Source organism: Gracilinanus agilis, chromosome 3 (genome assembly GCF_016433145.1).
Source record: "Gracilinanus agilis isolate LMUSP501 chromosome 3, AgileGrace, whole genome shotgun sequence".
Lineage (NCBI taxonomy): Eukaryota > Metazoa > Chordata > Mammalia > Didelphimorphia > Didelphidae > Gracilinanus > Gracilinanus agilis.
Genome location: NC_058132.1, coordinates 60332604 through 60351829, shown reverse-complemented (window position 1 = coordinate 60351829; position 19226 = coordinate 60332604). Strand labels below are relative to the sequence as shown.

The window sequence follows — 19226 nt, the reverse complement described above, 5'->3', positions numbered from 1 at the left end:
TGTTTGGTGCAGTATTAAAATAATGTAGAAATATTGAATTATTTTTTAAGGAAGCTCTTTCCCATCTGTTATATATTGTCAGCATACTTTAATACTTTTTAAATTTATTTGGGGGCAAACTGTGCTTAGCTTTATCCTAAATATCTTGAAAAATTCATCTTGATTGACTTGTCTGAAGTGATAAGGAAAATGCCTCCCCCCTTCCAATTTTGAATAAGTTGATTTGGAGACAGGAGGGAAGTGACAAAACCAAATGGAATTGGGGGTTGAAAGCATTGAGTTTTTAAAAAAGTAATAATAGCATGACAAGCATTTACAGGATATAAGGAATAACTTGGCTCTAACAACTGAACTCAGCAGTTCTCCAGGTGTGGTCTAGATTGGGTTGGGGGGGGACCTTATCAGAAGTCTGAGAGGTAAAATTTCATAAAAATAATAAGACATTTTAATTCTCAACATGGTAAATGAATCCATAGAAACAAAAGCTCTGGGGAGGTCTCAACTTTTAAGGAGTGTAAAGGATCCTGAGACCAAAAAGTTTGAGAACTGCTGATATAAGGAAATGCCTGATTTTTAGAGTTATTAAATACTTTAAAATTAAGGTCTAGTCTCCTGAGTGTGGGGTGCTTGTGGGGTGTATTTGGGTTTTTTCTTCTTTGCAGTGTGACAGCTATGAAATCCGTCCGGGTAAACACCTTGGAGTCTGCATTTCAGTGGCAAACAACAGGCTATTTGTTGGATCGATTCCAAAGAACAAAACCAAGGAAAACATATTGGAAGAATTCAGCAAAGTCACAGGTAAAAAAAAGCAGTGTTTATCAATGAGTTTGAGGGAATCAGAGTTGTTAGTGTGAAGGGACATCTTTGACTCCCAGTGGTGTCAGACTTAGAGGCAGTGCATGTTGATTTAGAAAACCACAAATTGACAATACCTTTGTTGTATTTATTTTTATTTATTTTTCTAATTTGCCAATTGCATTTTAATCTGGTTCAGGTTATTGGAAGTTTGACTTTGCTTTAGTCTTTGAAGTCAGGTTTCTACATAAAGTGATCTTATTTTCTTTCTCTTTCCTCTGCATTTTAAAGTATCCCTTTGTTTCTGCTCAGCTTTCTACAGACTTAGGTTCAGTTTGATATTAATGAACATTGGTAGGACTAATTTGTTCACATTAATGAGTCACTGATGAGAAGACAATATTTAGTAAAACTCAGCATGGTACCATCTGATGGGTTTACCACAGTTCAGTTCAGAAGGACTAAAGTTACCCTGAACTCTGGAGAAATCGAATTTCTATTAGGTTCTTGGAGGTTAGGCATTCTTTAACCGGATAGAAGATGACCTCTTCCCTGAGTGGGGGGTAGAGTGTGGAACCTTAGGCCAAGGGAGCTGGATTGTAGTTAGTGTGGGACTGACTTCCAGGTCAGAGCTCTCTATGCCCTTCCTGCCCTAATTCCATTTGAAATACACACTTCTATGTGTCTTTGCTGTATTTTTAAGTTGCAGGAACACATGAATAATTGACCTAGTCCATGTCTTACACTCTTCAAGATTATCACTATCATTTTTAGCAGATATTAAGGATCTTTAAGCAAGGGGAATTGCACATTCTTCTTTGGTAACCTGTTAGAAACAGGCCAGGCTGGAAGATTTTTCTCAATGGATCCCCTGTATTGCTGATATGGCAACTCAGCCAGTGCTCTTCTGTTTTTCAGGCAGAATTAGAATAACTATTCATCAAATGAGGGTTACTTTGTATATTTGAAGATTGTTAAGGTCATTTAGGCCACTACAGTACCTCTAATAAGTGCTTTTATATGTATTCAGAAGAATAAACAAGCTAAATGCTCTCATTTTATTTTTCTTTTCATTTTTGGAGCCCTTTTTACTCTATCCACAAGTTTTTATTAAGTATCTACTGTGTGCCAGATGCTGTGCTGGGGATTTAAAGGCAACAATGAAACAGGCCTGACTCAAGGAATGACAACAGAAGAGTGAATTATTTTTCCCTCTTTAATTTTAGAAAATACACAAAATTAACTGTTTACCTTGATCATTGTAATTTTGCTTTTTCTTTTCAAGATCTAGTGCAGTGTTTGTTCGAACCTCACTCTTGCTTCAATAACATTTCCTAACCAAATGAATTCTTGCTGTTTGCTTAGTACTTTGTCCATGCAAATGGCCAGCATCTTTCTGGAGCTGGATCTTTTTTACTGTGTGTTCTCTTATCTCATTACTACATAGGAGGTATCGAAGTTCTTATAGAGGAATTTGGTGGTAGAAATTAAGTTCCTAGACTTTGGAGAGCTCTGATAACTATTCTAGGTAAATTACCAGCACTTTAAACACATTACAAACACAATACATTTTTATGCCCACATCATCACCTTTACTTCATTTTCCCTTTCGGTTTTCTAGGTCTTGGTGTGGAAAGGTGGCTTAGAAGGTTGTTTTAAAATTGTTTTATTTTTAGTTCCAAATTCTTACTTTCCTCTTCCCATCTAGTGAGAAGGCAAGGAAAACAAAACCTGTTATAAATATGGATAGTCAAGAAAACCAAATTCCTTCATTAATCACATTTCTCTCCCCCCACCCCATCCTCTTTTTAAAGAAAGAAAGAAAAAAAGATGCTTCCATCTGCATGTTGATTCCATCACCTCTCTAGAAGTGGATAACATGTTTCCTCATAAGTCTTTTGGAATTGTGGCTGGTCATTGTGTTGATCAGATTTACTCCATCTTGGAGTTTTTTAATTTGGTTTAGAGTTGTTGAATGTCAGCTAGAACATAGTTTTCCCCTCTGGAGAGGGCCAAGGGCCCCCTTCAGGGTAGTGTGACTGGTGTTGGGAGGTCCAGTGGTTATGCTTTTGTGGTGCTTATGCTTGGATAATTTTAGGTGCTAAGATTATTAGGTAAATGGGCTATGTATTGCAGGAGATTGTCTCGAGTGGGGGTGTGTCCTGTAATTTGACAGCTTTTTCTTTACCAGGTGCACAGGGCAAATTTGACCCAAATAATGATGTCAGTTTTGTGGTGTTAAAAAGTTTCTATTATGACCTTTGATCATTGGCCAGAATGAATTCTCTCTGAAACTCTTTTAATGAACTTAGTTTTAAATATTTTTAAAGATTTAGGTCTGTGCCCTGAAATATTATAACGAGCAATTTGGGATTTTAATAACTAGTATACAGGTGACTGTGGAGGCAATGAAGTATTGTCAGTTTTCAGCAGCAGCATTTGGGTTGGTGAGATTCTTTGGTGAATTGCTGTATTGTGAGATTCCTCATGTTTCTGTTTGTTGTTAGTTGGTTAGATGTGACTTGAGGACTATTTCCTGGGGAAAAGGGACCCTGTAGAGGACTTTGAAGAGCAGCAACAAATAACAGACTACAGCTTGTTCAGCATTGGTATGCAAAAGTGGAAGGTAAAAGAGAATGAGAGCTGGCAGGCAAAGAGAAAGAGTTAGACTAAGGAGACATTCTATAGAAAGAAGAAGCTGAATTTAGCTAATTCCATGTTGTAGACAATAAAGAACAGAGAAGAACTATATTATTTCTAGATTTCTAGTTTGGCATGTCAAGAAGTAATTTTGTTTTCAAAGTGTAAAGCTATCAAAATGTAAAGTGATGTTTTGGATACAGAATCAGACCTACCTTTGGTGGAACCTATTGGCTATGGCTTCAGGACCCCTTGAGTTATGAGAAATACCATTTGGGTTATCCCTTTCTCCCTCCTCTTTCTTCTTTAATCAGTCATTAGCAGAGCACTTCAAGATGACTTCTATTTTGGTCACAGGCAAATGGATTTAGAGCATAGGTCTGCTCCCTAGTTGTGTGGTGGATGCTTTTGGCTCATCTCTCTGGATGTTGGTTTAACAGAGGGTTTGGTGGACGTTATTCTCTATCATCAACCCGATGATAAAAAGAAGAATCGGGGGTTCTGCTTCCTTGAGTATGAAGACCACAAGTCGGCAGCACAAGCCCGGCGCAGGCTTATGAGCGGGAAAGTCAAAGTCTGGGGCAATGTTGTGACCGTGGAGTGGGCCGACCCTGTGGAAGAACCAGACCCGGAGGTTATGGCCAAGGTAAACGTAAACATTTATCTTAATTTTGATTGAATTCTGCAGACCATAGAATGCCCAAATTGTTGTACCAGGAATACCAGTGAGGGTTTAGTTCTTATTCACTCACCACAGCAATGTCTTATCTCTAAATGAACTTCCTGGGAGGCCACAAGCTTGACTCTCCCTGTGACTCTTGGCAGAGGGAGAGCTGAGACTCTGAGCCTACCTTGCACAGAAAGGTTGAGGAAGCCAAGAAGGAGCCAAGTTGGCAGTGTGTGTTCATGTTCTGTTGGTCTGGGTCATCAAGGATCAAAGGAGGGAAGCTTCCCCAGGCCTCAGGTTAGGCCTTTTCCTCCTGTGTATTTTTAACATAAGCTCCCCTTATTTGTAAAAGAGAGGCCTGAGAAGGGTTCTAAAGTCTCTTCCAGTTCTGATTCCTGTGCTCTGTAGGACAGTGACCTACCTTGAGAAAAGACGAAGATGGAGAGCAGTGCCATTCTGTAAGGTTGGATTTGCCAGTCAAGACCTCTCTAGAAGCTGCTTGTTTTCTCCTAATTCCCATGCATGCAGCCCTACCAGCTCTTACCAAGGCAAATGATTGTATCCTCGCATGTGGTGCCTTAGGCCTTGGCATTAAGCCATTCCAAGTGAGAGTCTTTGGATATACTAAGGCCAGGACAAGAATGTTTCTAATAGGCTATTGAGGGTTTAAGAGATGGTGGTCCTTTTCTCTTTGGGAGCCATCATCTCCTCAGGGAATAAATTACCTCTGAGTTACCAGAGGCAGGAATCCTCTCTTGGTATTTTTTGGAAACCTTGTCTCTGGCCTCGCTCTCTTGGGTCCTAAAGGACAATTCTTTTTGGATGAATAAAAAACATTAAGTACAAAACATCAGGGATACAGATAAACCAATAAGATAACTGCTGCTCTCCTGGAGCTCACGTTCTAATGTGGGAGATAACACATATAGAAAGTTTCAGCTGCACATCAGACAGAAAGATTTTATGGTACAGCAGGAAAGCAGGTTGGAATGCCTTTCATTTAATGTTACTTCCACTGATAAAATGCTCTCAGTTTCTTATGGTGGTTTCTTTGACAGTGCCAAGGATTGTGGCCATGAAAGCTTTCTTTTCTGGGTCTTCAGTAGTTCTCTAGTTGCATCTCTATGGGGCTTGCTTCCTAGGATGATGGCTTTGACCACTAGCAGGAAACACTGCTATCTCCAAGGCTTCTGGGTCCTGAGCTGTCTCCATTGGGGTGTAAGGGGAAATGACGGTCAAGGGGGTGGTGGTTTGACTTACCTGACACATGTTGCTTCCCATCTCTTCCTCAGAGTGCCTTGCTGCTTCAGCTAGGCTGACTTGCGTGCCCTGTGGGTGGCATTTGGTGGGGCTGGCTGGCTTCTTCTCCAGAGGAATTGCTTGAGTCAAGTAATTCTACTCCAGGGGCACATGGGGTAGAGACCGAGGTAGGAGTGCATTGGGTATGTAGCATAGACCTGGGAGAGTTCCTGGGAACAATGACCAGCCAGGTCTGACCTTTCCTTTGCTCTACTGGGGTGGCTTGGTATCTGGGAAAGAACTCTAAACCAGGAGCCGGGAGACCTTCATTCTTGGGCACCAGTTCACTTTGTACCCCCAAGGCAAACCATTGAATATTTCTGAACCCATCTTTGTTGAGAGGGTTGCATTAATGAGCCCTGGAACATTCATTGAGGCTAAGCAAACATAATAGAAGAAGATTGTGAGTGAGCACTTGAGCCACATTGCTTTTTCCTTTTAAAAATAAAAGTATATGTTAACTTTACTGTAGTATTAGGAAGAGCAAGATTCAAAGAAATATAAAAATTTATATATACTATTGGCCCCTTCTTTAGTCAACTTTAGCCATAATTTGTCATTTGTTAATCCCTCTCCTGAACCCAGCTTGTATACTCAGAGTTTCTTCTGCCAAGGAACTCTAGTTCTTTTCACATACACTAAAGTTGTGACTTAAACCCTAGATCAGTGGTTTCCAAACTTTTTTGGCCTACTGCCCCCTTTCCAGAAAAAATATTACTTAGCCCCCTGGAAAATAATTAAAAAAAAATTTTAATAGCAATTAATAGGAAAGATAAATGCACCTGTGGCCATCACTGCTTCCCTGGATCGCTGCAGTGCCCACCAGGGGGCAGTAGTGCCCACTTTGGGAATCACTGTATGTATGTGTATATATGTTCCCTCCTCATGGTTGTCCAGAGAACTTAGCTGGTACAAGTCTCTGGTATTCCTTTTCTACCTTCCCGATTTCTTGTTGAAGCTTCTAATCAAAGAACCCTTCCTTGAAAGACTGATTTCTTTTAAACACAAATTGAACATAAAAGGGAGTTTCTAATCCATTTTATTCAAACAAAGGGAGAGAGGTGTGCTTTGAATTGGCTTTTATAGAACTTAATGATATTTTATAAAACATTCATATACAAGTTGAAGCAGATTTTGACTTTGTATAAGGACAAAATTCCTTAAAGAGTGCTGAATTGGGAAGCAGACTTCCTTGGTTTTACCATAACTAGCTCTGTGGTCATATGCAAGTCATGGAGTTGCTTAGGGGCTATGGGGCTGTTTCCTCATCTGTAAACTGAGTGGAAGAGGAGGAGGGCCGGCCATAAGATCATAGAATTAGAACTAACACTGAATCCAGACCTTTCATTTTGCAAATAAGGAAACTTGAAAGCTAGAGGATTTTGTCCAGGGTTTTAGAGCTAGCAAGAGACTGAGATAGGATTCAGATGTAGGAAGATATTTTCTTGAATCCTTTCTAGTCACCACGCTATGCTCGCCCCTTGGACTAAATAATCTTTTGTTTAAAAAAATTTTTATTTAAATCTATAGTAAATATTGATTCCAAGACAAAAGAGTGGTGAGGCTAGACTTGCCCAGGGTTACACAACTAGGATGTCTCTGAAGTCAAATTGGAACCCAGGCCTCCCAACTCTATCCACTGCCCTCTTTTTTTAGTTCTTTAGTTAGTTTGCCAAATATCCAGTGACTCTTGGCCTATTACAAAGTCAAATCCTATACATTATAAATAATTACTAAAATAAAAAGAAGCAAATATAGAGTGTGGTTAGTTGTGAAGAAGAGTTAGATTTTTATTTATTTATTTATTTATTTACCAATGATCAATGCTTTCCCAGGTATCTTCCTTCACTCAGATAATCATAGTCTTTTTCCATTATGGAAAGGGAAAAAATCTAGCTTGCTTTTTGCATTCTTACAGCTAGGCTACTGTCTTTTGTTGGCCTTCATTTGTAATTTATATACTTGAAATAAATGATAAGTGATTGGAGTTGGGGAGAAGAGGACAAGTCAGTTTTATATTAGAAAACAGAACGAGGTCATTGCCCTTTTCTTTGTGACTTTCCATTATTATGTTGCAAAAATTTTAAACTTTGTGTTTCAAAGAAAAAAGTGTCCTTTGTATTCCATAACATTTTCAGAGTAGGTTTTGTGAAATGTTTGTATCATATATCTAATAATGCACACTTTTCTTTCAATAGGTGAAAGTTCTGTTTGTGAGAAACTTGGCCACTACAGTGACAGAGGAAATATTGGAGAAATCCTTTTCTGAATTTGGAAAGCTAGAAAGAGTGAAGAAGCTAAAAGATTATGCATTTGTTCACTTTGAAGATAGAGGAGCAGCAGTTAAGGTAGAAGTGCAAAGTTTAGTGTCCTATGTGTTTTGATAAAGATCTTTGAAGTTGAGGAAGTTCATTTTAAAGGAATGATGTTTCTCCATTGCATTAGTGGCATTTCACTTTACTTGTTGAACTTTGAATGTTCAGTTTCTCAGTGTTTTGCAAAATATAGCTCAAAGAACTCATGGAAGCTCCAATTTTTAACTCTTGTTAAAATTAACTCTTTAACTCCTAGTAACTTGCTATGGGATCTTAGACAAGCCACTTTTTGGAATCTCATTTTACTATCTCTAAAATTGGTCCCGGGGGCAGCTGGGTAGCTCAGTGGATTGAGAGTCAGGCCTAGAGACAGGAGGTCCTAGGTTCAAATCCAGCCTCAGACACTTCCCAGGTGTGTGATCCTGGCCAAGTCACTTGACCCCCGTTGCCCGCCCTTTCCACTCTTCCACCTAGGAGCCAATACACAAAAGTTAAGGGTTTAAAAAATGTAAAAATAAAATAGAATAAAATAAAATGAAACAAAATGAAATTGGTCCCAGTGTACTATAAAGTACTAATTAAGCAACTGCTGTAAGTATATCAAATGGCATGTTGTTTGGTGCCTTCAGCATTTTGTGGATAAAAAGGCAAGCAAGCACTCTGGCTATATGTCCTGTATAATATTTCTTGGACTGATATTTTGCATTATAGTTATAATACATCATAATTGGAGCCCTTTGTAACATTGGGAAACCTGCCTTAATGATTCAGCTGGTGACCAGAAAACACTAGTGCTTGAGCCGCAATAGAATTAATTACCCTAAATGTCAGCTTGTTCAATGTTGCCATACCGCTTACTGTATGTACTTTGACATCACTCCTATGTAACTGACTAGATCCTATAGCATGGTAAGATCATGTTTTTGTGGAACCATTTAATGGTGTTAATTAAGGTAGGTGTGCCTTGTTCTTCACTTTATATGGAAATGTCGAATTTTCGGTTTATATAATTTGTGTTATATTGTCAGTGAACACTGTGTCAATATTCTCTGTATTTGTCTTTCCATTGTTCTTCAAAGCATTTCATTTTGTTTTACTCTGTAGGTTTCTTTTTTATTTTTAAATCACAGATATTAAGTAGTATAGAAATAGGGTTTACTTGTTTCTTGGGGAGAAACTTACCTAGATTAGACTTCTCAGTGACAGGTAGAAGAAAGCAATTTGAGTCTATGACTAATAACATCAGAAAAAGAAGCTGTATTCCCAGAAATTGTTTAATTGCAGAATTTAACTGTTTGTAGCTTTCTTTATGAACATGAACCACTCACTAACTTCATGTCCCTCTCCTTTGAATACTCACATATAAGGCCAGTATCAAAGATATCTTTGTATGATTAAGATGCTAGGAGTTTAGTTTTTCTGAGGAAATGTGTAACCATAGCAGTAGTATACTGGGGCTTAGTGCTCATTAAAACTTTTTTTTTTTTTAATCATTTTATTCCTGATAGCTAGTTAACTTTTCCTGTTGCCAGAGGAACCCAGAAGTTGGATATTTCAAACTTTAATTTGGGAATTTTTTATTTCTAGCCGATTTCCCTGTAAGATTTGTAGTTATTCATTTGTAGACTGTATCCTTGTGATATTTGCTATATTAAATTGTATAAGAGGGCTATTTGGAGGTTGTGGTCTAACTAGTAAGAAGACACTATAATTTCCAAATTGCCATGTTCTACTTTACTTTAGACTGCGCGCGCGTGTGTGTGTGTGTGTGTGTGTGTGTGTGTGTGTGTGTGTGTGTGTGCGCGCATGTGCACATGCATATGTGTGTACTTCACACACAAATTTGTAATTTACATATATTTAATTCATCACTCAGTAGGCTGGCTTTGTTTTTAGATTGACATCTATGAAAACTGGCGGCAGGGTCTTTAGAAGAAGAGCAGCTTGATCTAAAACTTGCCTCTTCATCTACCTCCTGATCACTGTTAGTTTGTTGACATGATCCCCAGAGCATTTGTGAGTGAATTTTATAGACTCATTTAGGCTTGAGTCCTAAGCATTCCCAGAAGTGAGGTCGTGAAAGAGAAATTTGATAGATTCTCTGTGTGGAGAATCTTGTAAAATCCTTGCTCTGGCCACCAAAAGGAGTGGAGGTAACCTAAAGTATAGACAGAAACCCCATTTAAAATGCACCAAATGGGCTACTGTGATTAGCAACTCCCATTTTCTGGGCACTCTTTCTTAATCTGGACATTTATTTAGATGGTTTTTTTAGGTTCCCCAATGGACTTTTTAATGTATCCCAGGTTTGTATTAAGGGAAGATTTTACACTTATATTTCATCAAGAATCTTCGAGCCAGTAGGCCATTGTATTACATTGATGTGGCTTAATTCATTTGTATTAAAAAATGAAAGTGAACTGGAAACATACATCTTTGTATGACTCCACCAAGCTCTTGAAATTCCTTCATTCTGTTTTATTAAACAATCAGCAAGAAGCAGGGTAAGTAAATAGAAAGCCTTGGGCCTTGGAGCAGAAGATCCAGGTCCAAATCTCAGTTGTGATATTTGAATGGTGACTGTTGGGCAGGTCTTTCTGAATTTCTCATTTGTAAAATGGAATGAAGATAAATACTTGTACTATCTATTGCATGGGGCAGTGATTGTGAGATGAGTACCTTTTAAATTTTAACAGAAGTCACTAGATAACTTGGAAGTGGTTTAGGTTCTAAGCTTTGTAGACCTGACTGTAATGTAGACAGAGTAAATAAATACTTTGAAGACCATAATATTAGACCTTTAGGAATGGCTCTAATAAACTGAACATTTTTAACATTCACTTTACTATATAGAATGAATTTTATAGGAAAAACTGTTGAGTATATCCATTTAAGTATAGAAGAATTTGAATGGAAACTTTTGTAAAGGAAGGGTGGGATCAGAAGGCAGTTACATTCTCTAGAACTTAGCATGAAAGATAGCCAGGTTTGTTTTCTTCTATTTCCACTCATCTGTAATGAAAAACATTTTTTTAAAAATGTGAAATAAAAAATGGTTAAACTCATGTAAAGTAGGCATCACATTTATCCTTGAGTATTTGATTGGCTGAGTTGTGGTATTTAAATTTCTTTAAAATTAAATTTGACCAGTATTTTTCCATTTTTGTGCAGGCCATGGATGAGATGAATGGGAAAGAAATAGAGGGGGAAGAAATTGAGATAGTCTTAGCCAAACCTCCTGACAAGAAAAGGAAAGAACGCCAGGCTGCACGACAGGCCTCCAGAAGCACCGCGTGAGTCTGCCCTACTGTGTTCTGTGGTTAGGTTTTGCCAATTAATGTTTAGAACCTTGTTCTTTTGCCCCTGGATAGTGATTTAGTAGAACAGAAAGTCCTAAAGAGTCTTCCACAATAAACTAATGAGTGCTCTCTTCTCATTAGGTATGAAGATTATTACTACCATCCCCCACCTCGTATGCCACCTCCTTTGAGAGGCCGAGGACGTGGTGGGGGGAGAGGCGGCTATGGTTACCCTCCAGATTACTATGGCTATGAAGATTATTATGATGACTACTATGGCTATGATTATCATGATTATCGTGGAGGCTATGAAGACCCGTACTATGGCTATGATGATGGCTATGCAGTAAGAGGAAGAGGAGGAGGAAGGGGTGGGCGCGGTGCTCCGCCACCACCACGGGGGCGCGGAGCACCACCTCCACGAGGTAGAGCTGGCTATTCACAGAGGGGGGCACCTTTGGGACCGCCAAGAGGAGCTCGGGGCGGGAGAGGGGGCCCTGCACAGCCACAGAGAGGCCGTGGTTCGCGTGGAGCTCGGGGTAACCGTGGGGGCAACGTAGGAGGCAAGAGAAAAGCCGACGGGTACAACCAGCCCGACTCCAAGCGCCGTCAGACCAACAGCCAGCAGAACTGGGGCTCCCAGCCCATCGCCCAGCAGCCGCTTCAGCAAGGTGGCGACTATTCTGGTAACTATGGCTACAATAATGACAACCAGGAATTTTATCAGGATACTTATGGGCAACAGTGGAAATGAAGTAGACCAGTGAGGGCTTGAAAATGATATTGGCGAGATTTGATTGGCTATAGATCTACATTCTTCAAAAAAAATTTGGCTTAACTGTTTCATCTTTCAGTAGCAATTTGCTGCCATTTGTATTGGGCTGAAGAATCACTATTGTATATACTCAAGTCTTTTTATTTTTATTTTTTTTCTCTTTTCATAAATGCTCTTGGACATTATTGGGCTTGCAGAGTTCCCTTATTCTGGGGATTACAATGCTTTTATCGTTTTAGGCTTCATTTTAGCAGTTTCAAAGCAGTCTGAGCATTACTGTTAAATCATGATTTTTGCAGAACCTCTTGTTTTTGGACAGTCCTTTTTTTCTTTTTTTCTTTTTTCTTTTTTTTTGGATTTGAGATAGACTACGTAGGAGTATGAGTATGCTGTAAATAAAAGTACAAGCTAGTGCTTTGTCTTAGTAGTTTTAAGAAATTCAAACAAACAAATTTCAGTTTTCTTGTATTGAAAATAACCTATGATTGTATGTTTTGCATTCCTAGAAGTAGGTTAACTGTGTTTTTAAATTGTTATAACTTCACACCTTTTTGAAATCTGCCCTACAAAATTTGTTTGGCTTCAACGTCAAAGCCGTGGCAATTTGTTCCTTGATGTGATTGTATTTCCAATTTCTTGTTCATGTAAGATTTCAATAAAACTCAAAAATCTATTCAAAACATTACCTATTTCAAATTCAATTGTGTCCTAAAACATTATTTCATTCGTAATCCTTGCAAGGAATATTGTTTTCAAAGTATAACTGCCTATGTGAGTGATCAAATTCTTGCAAAATTTCTTGTCTATTGCAACACAGTAGCATTGTGGACATTAGCCTAAGGATTAGATCAAATTATGAATTATTCCACATGGAACTCAATTAATTGGTGTTCTCACAATCACTTCTTTTGAAATTTTAACTTTTGTTTTAAAAACCAGTTTCAAATAGCTTTTGAACATTTTCACAGGCATGGATTAATTTGCAGTTCTAACAAGTACTAAGAGTTGGGGAAGTGACCTACAATTCCTTCTGACCCACATTCTTGCTCTGAAAGATAAATTTGTGGTTGAAATGCTTATTTGCTGGATGACAGAAATGACAGTTACTAAAAGTGCCGTGGGGTCAATTGTTGACCAAAGTTCTACTTCAGCTTTCATGAAATGTGATTGATTATTTAACATTTAATTTAGCCATCAGATTTGTTTGGGGGAGAAATAAAATTTCCTTTCAATATGTAAAATTGCCTCAGAATTTTAATGCCTTTTAAGAAAGGCTTTTTAAAAACCCCAACTTATGGACCTCTCTCTTAGACATACTTTTAACTTTTGATTGACAGCCTTTTATTTTATTTTATTTTTTAAAAAATATTTTGGCCACTATTATGACACTTCTTTCCCTATTTAGCTATTGACTTTTAGTCTTCAGAAGAATATTTTGTTTACCATGAGAGGAGCAGAAGGATCTAAGCTTTAAAACTGCAAGAACCCGACAGACAAAATGTTATTTGGACCTCTTTTCAAATTATAATTACTGCCTTTACCCCTCTTAAAACATGAGAGGTTTCTAAAGCTTGTTTATAAACATGGACAAAATGTGAAAATAATTTAAATGACTACATACACCTTCCTTTTGCTCTTTGTTGATGTTTGGTGTCTTTTAAAAAAAAATATTGCAATAGGAGACCAAATCTTTCAGAAACAAAATAAAAACCAAACTATTTTCTTGTCAGTTTGGTAGATCATATTTTGGGTTTCATGGCTTGTAATTTGATTTGGAGTAATAAAATTAATATTCGCTGCTGAAAATACATTTCTCATTTCCTTCTCAAAAGATTATGCTGATAATATCAGTCTTTTAACAGGCCTAATATTAATAATATCCTTTTATGTTTGCAATGCTGAATATTTTAAATCATTATCTGGCCTGACTTTTATTTTGTAAGTTTTGGATTAATATGAGTATCTCGTTAAACTTTACCTGTTTTCTTCCAGTAGATAATTTTTTAAAATGTGCCTGTTTTTGATATGTGAAAAGACACTAAAATACTCTTCAGATATTAATTTCAAAATTGGAATATACAGACTTATGGTTGAAATATGAATCTTCTAAATTGGAGTTTGATTAAGCCCTGTTGCTTCTCCTTGGGAGATAAGAGACCTCCAAACTTGCTTGGTTTAAAACTTGTATAAAGTGCAGACTTGTTTGTGTTCTCAAATTAGTTAGACATCAGTTAAGTATGCTCTAAGGAAATTTTGAAATAGAATTTAGAATTCAGAAAAAAAGTTGTTTCTGGTAAGCGAAGAAAACTAAAAAAGTGGTTTCTCAAATTCTCTTGTAAAATGCAAGTTATTTCAGTGGTTAGACTAAAAGGCATCCATTCTTCTTCCATCCTGACTACCTCCCTGGGTTAAAGTCGGGGTGCCTGTCTGATATAATTGTTTTTGTAATTCATGTGGGTATTTCTTTAATGGAAAATGTAATCATGTGGAGATTTATTATTTTGCTTAGAGACATTCCTTTTTTGGGAAGTTTCTATCATTTAATGTTGCAATAGTATTCCATATATAAGATAACAGATCTAAAGTTTGAAAATTTACCTTCTTTTCACAAAGATACCACAGTATCTTATCAAAATGTAATCATAGAACACTGGAAGGAAAGATGTCATTTCAGCTTTTTATTACTGGCATATTTTTTTAAATTGCAAAATTGTATGATGAATCTTAAAAAATTTGATTTCCTGGTCCCTTGCTGCCTTTTCCTTTTTCTCCCTCAACTCAATTAAGTTTTAGCCATGAATCCACTGCAAGGGGAAAAAAGTGTGTATCTGGTAAATGGTTTTATTTTATACTGAGGCGGATTTTGTTGTTTAGCCTGAAATTGATCTATAGACTCCCTCTAGTAATAGGATGCTAATTTTTATTTGATCACTCATTTATAGCAGTTGTTTCAATGTATGTATTTATATGAAGGTGTTCTGATTTTTTAAAAAAGCAAAAAATATTCATTAGACTGTCAGATTTCTAGTTAATCCTAAAAGTTGTCTCAATCAAAAGATGAATTTTATCATGTTACTAGAGTTAGTTTCCTATTAATGAAATTGCTCTGCAGGTATTTCAGCATAACTGTTTTTAGTTTTCTTAATTTGTTGGGATTAATCTGCATTATGAAAGCCCATTGCTTTCACCAGTTGGTATTTAACTTTTATCTAATGTAACTTTGAAATCTTTAATAGACAAATTGACCTCAAAGATGAACCCTCATCTTTTCAAAGTTGAATGGGTTTAAGAAAGTACATTTCAAAATAAATTCCACATTTAGATCCAAAAGAACAGAGTCCTAAAATTTCATTCCTAGTCTATAGCCATGTGGTGGTCTTATAATTGTATTCCTCAAAGTGCATTGCATCTTTTGCCTCCTTCTCATTGGGATGACCTGCCTAAGTCCATTCATTATATTTTTAACTCATTTTAAGAAATACTTCCTACAAGGCTATTAAAAGGTTTGTCATTTATGAAAAGGACCTTTTGAAACTTTTAAGTAATTTTTATTGCTTTTTTATTAAGTGTTCTTTAAAAATGCCAACAGTTAACATAGAAAGAATGTGATGTTCTTTATGGATCTTAAATAATAGAACTTCTTTCATTAGTAGCTAAAAGCCTTATAGGAAGTTGGCTTTAGAAGTGTTTCCATATTCTCTAAAAGGGGGAGCTTCTGTTAACTTAGGGATTAAGTTGTTTTTATGTGCCCTAGTGAATTGGATTACAGCTTTCAAGAATCCAGAATCATAGGTGTGAATGAAATGAGGCACATAATTTACTTTGACTCTTGAAGTTGATTACCTTTCTTATCTTGGAAATGAAAACACTAAACTTTCAAAATAATGCAAAAATGAGTTTGGTGTTGGCCAGTAACTGAAGGATTGGATTTAACTTGAAACGGTTACAGCTTTAAATTTTTTTAAAAAGAAGGTTTCTTATTTTGGAGGTTACCAGAAGCTCTGAGTGGTTTTTGTTTGTAATTTAAAAAAAAAATCATTTTCACATTATCCAGAAATCTGCAAGTGTACTTTTCCTGTTTTAACTCCTTCCTTTTATCACCTGACTATCAGGGAAGCGTGGTTGAGGCTGCCCTGACCTGACATGTCATGATGTCGACTTGCTAGGTGGGGTTCGCTGGGGACGATACCAATGGAGTTGTTGGTAAGAGCACTTTCTTTCTAATTTTTTGATCAGTAAAGGGACTCAAAGGGTGGGGGAAATACCCAAACCCTTTACATTGGGTTTTATATGGGTCTTGTAAAAAAAAAAAAAAAAAAAAAAAAAAAAAAGGAGACTTCTGTACTATTATCTTAAGCATTCCTATTAATTTAAAGGAACAGAAGACTTTAATACTCACTTTTCTGTTTGCAGTCAACAGGCTGCAAAAATTTAATGAGGGCTCACACATCACATAATATTGAATGAAGTATTTGCCAGTTTGTACAAAGTAACAAATAGGTTCCTCAGGCTTTAGGGAATTTACAATCTGATAAGCAGTTTAACTGAGGGGTACCATGATATAGGAATTCAAGACTAGAGCTACTAGTGGTTTTTAATCCCAGCTCTTCTGCTGACATTGGCAAGCCTTTTCAATTTCTTGGGCCTCAGTGCTTTCATCCCTAAAATGAGGATGGGTAGGAGTGATAATTTGGGCTAGATGATCTGCTTACGCAAATGATCTGTGGGAATGGTTCTATAAATTAGCATTTTCTTGTGAATTCCTCTTTATTTTTCATTGCATTTATTGCTTTTTCATGCAAATGGGACACCAGCAAGTTATTTTAGTGATACTCTGAAGCACTGGCATGAAGATTTCTTTATTGGTTTTAAAATTAGAAAAAAAATTGATTTTCATTTAAGTTTGGAAGCAGAAATGATAGGATCTTTACAATTTAGGATTTAGAGAAAGTAGTGGGAATCATCAAGATACACTTGATACCATATCTGAAGATAGTGCTGAATTCAGGATGGTAAATTGGTGAGATTATATTTGCTAATATTAATAACTGACATACAGTGCCTTGGCATTTGCAAGGCATTTTACAGCATCACACATGAAATAACCTGGAGGACACTCCCAGGACAGGATAGTTACGGAGTATATTAGAAATAACGATAAAGGGTTACAGTTTTTTAATAGATTTGAAAATGTAAACAGGCTTGCAACTTAGGTCTTTAGCAATAACATAGATACAACATTTTCAGCAATTTCACTGTAATGTCAAATTCTGCTGCCTCATGTTTGGCCAGTTCCTTCAGGGTAACTCCTAAGGTTCTACTTATCATCTCCTTTATGTTGTGATTCTGACGGCCCTTGATCCTGTTGTGATTTGGGGAACCTGTCCACGTCTTCAGGTGGGAATTTTGGACAGTAAAGCCTTTCTTTTGGACTCTGGGGACAACCGTGGTAGTGTTGCAGAATAAGGAGGAAAATCCTGAGAGGGGTGGAAGGTGGGAATGGGGGCTGGATTCAAGCATGATTGGGTCTGGGTGGGACCTACTCTGGAGGATCCCTGGTTTTATGGCTGTGGGTAGGTACTGTCTCCACCAATGCACATTGCACCTTGTTTATGCTTCAGTAGATGGTCTTCATGAATTGGCGTATTCACCACCACCCAGCGGCTAACCTGGTAATGAGGCTCTCTGAACTTAGCTAGGCGGGTCCTTGGATGGCAGACGCCCAGTCCGCCACTGAGCCCTGCTCAGTCTTTGCAGCTCGGCAGGACCTTCCGGAGCTTGCACTTGGCCTGGCATTGCCTTCAAGAACCCAGGTCACTTCCACACTACTATGTCGCTTCAAAGGAAGACTTCAATGGAGGTGATTTTGATATTGATATTAATAATAAAGTCTTATTTTCAATGCCGAAAGATAGCCATAATGTATTTTCTTCATCCTACCTAGCTTCCTTAAAGCTCTGAGATGACTTTCATTTCTTCTTTACTAATCTGGGCATTTGTTCCGAGGGCATATTTCAGTAGGTCTTGAAAAGTCCTTGCATAGGAACCCTTGAGATGCTTCTGAAAGCGCCTTGGCAGTGTTGTGACACTCTCCTGTGCATTCTTGGGACTTCTGGCTGTGCACCTATCCTCTTCTTTTCTTGGTCCACTTTACAACTCTGTATGTCATGTTAGGAAAGATTGTGAGATGCTAGGCAATTTATAAGGAATCTTTTGCCAATAGGGGATAGTTTTTTACCAAATAGTGGAACTAACTTAGAAAGCCGTGTTGAAATGCATAGAACTTAAAATGTTAGAAGGGAGCATTGCACAGTTCAGGAAGCAGAAAAAATGACCTACATTTGCCTTGGATAGCTTCCATAGGGCTTCTTTAGAGAGATTCCTTGAGGTACACAGTGCAGGAAGTAGCTCTGTCTTACTGATGAAGACGTGTGTTCTCAGAGAGGGGAAGGGATTGGCCCAAGGTAATATGATTAGTCAGAAAGAGCGGGTCATGGGGAAATGTTTGCACACAGTCAGATATATGGCTTCCACCATTGGCATTGTGCAATAAAGTCATTAATATAGGATAAATAAACTTTGTGGTAACCTAAGGCAGTCTGCTTGCCTATTTTGTCTGAGATGAAAATTACAACTGTTCTGTGGAAGATTTTCTTGAGTTTTTGTCGAAGGAATTAAGTGTTAATTGATATAGTACTGGTTTTTACTATGTGTAAACTGCCCTAGGAAAGTTATCTTTCTTAAACCAATGTTCTTAGTCCCTTAAATGGACACGGTTGCTTAGTTAAGCAGTTGTACAGTAAAAGAAGTAGAATCCTATTTGAATGTAGTGGCTCTGTCCAGTTCTCCTTAATAAGACCATTGCTAGGCTCTGGCCCAAAGCTTGTACTAACATAGCTTGGCTGGCATGCATACTCATTCCCATGTTTTGGAAAGCCTATAGAGTAGGCTTCCCATTCATTAGTTTCTATCTACTTGGTAGGGAATTTAATAAAATTTTATAGTTTATATGTCTGTATAAACTGTATTGGAATAACTGTACAATGTTTAATTTTCTTAATAAAACATCATTTGTTCAAAGTGTTTGTGCTGGTGTTTTGGGGTGGGACAGAGGGCTATTTTGTTGTTTCTTTCTTTCTTTCTTTCTTTCTTTTTTTTTTTTTTTTTTTTTTTTTTTTTTTTTTTTGTAAAGGCTGCTTCTTAACTTTTAGTGCCCAGGCTGGTAGCTTTGGCAGAAGTTTCCACCCTCAATATCTGATCCCAGTATTTCTCTTGTTACTTTTGGGATGGGGCAGTAGATTTAAGGAGGGGATCTTAAGAACTCTTGCTCACCATTCCACATAGCATTATGTATTTTACCACACATTTTGCTGGTAACACTTTGAACTAGGTATCTTCCACACTTTTGGAATGAAAAGCTCTTTGATGTGGGTGAG

The 19226-nt window shown here is 37.4% G+C and overlaps 1 protein-coding gene across 9 annotated transcripts in view; it reads left to right on the top strand.

Annotated features, from left to right (window-relative positions):
- HNRNPR (heterogeneous nuclear ribonucleoprotein R) overlaps positions 1–18754 on the top strand; it is a 31901-nt gene extending 13147 nt beyond the window's left edge. For 2 of the 9 annotated variants that reach the window (XM_044667852.1, XM_044667849.1), the window contains 5 exons: positions 663–798; positions 3876–4081; positions 7600–7749; positions 10888–11009; positions 11157–12475. In XM_044667852.1, the coding sequence (XP_044523787.1) occupies positions 663–798; positions 3876–4081; positions 7600–7749; positions 10888–11009; positions 11157–11769 (1227 nt within the window). In that variant the 3' untranslated portion in view covers positions 11770–12475. The other 7 variants (XR_006505778.1, XR_006505777.1, XR_006505776.1 and 4 more) reach the window with 7 other exon arrangements.
- The last annotated feature ends 472 nt before the right edge of the window (positions 18755–19226 follow it).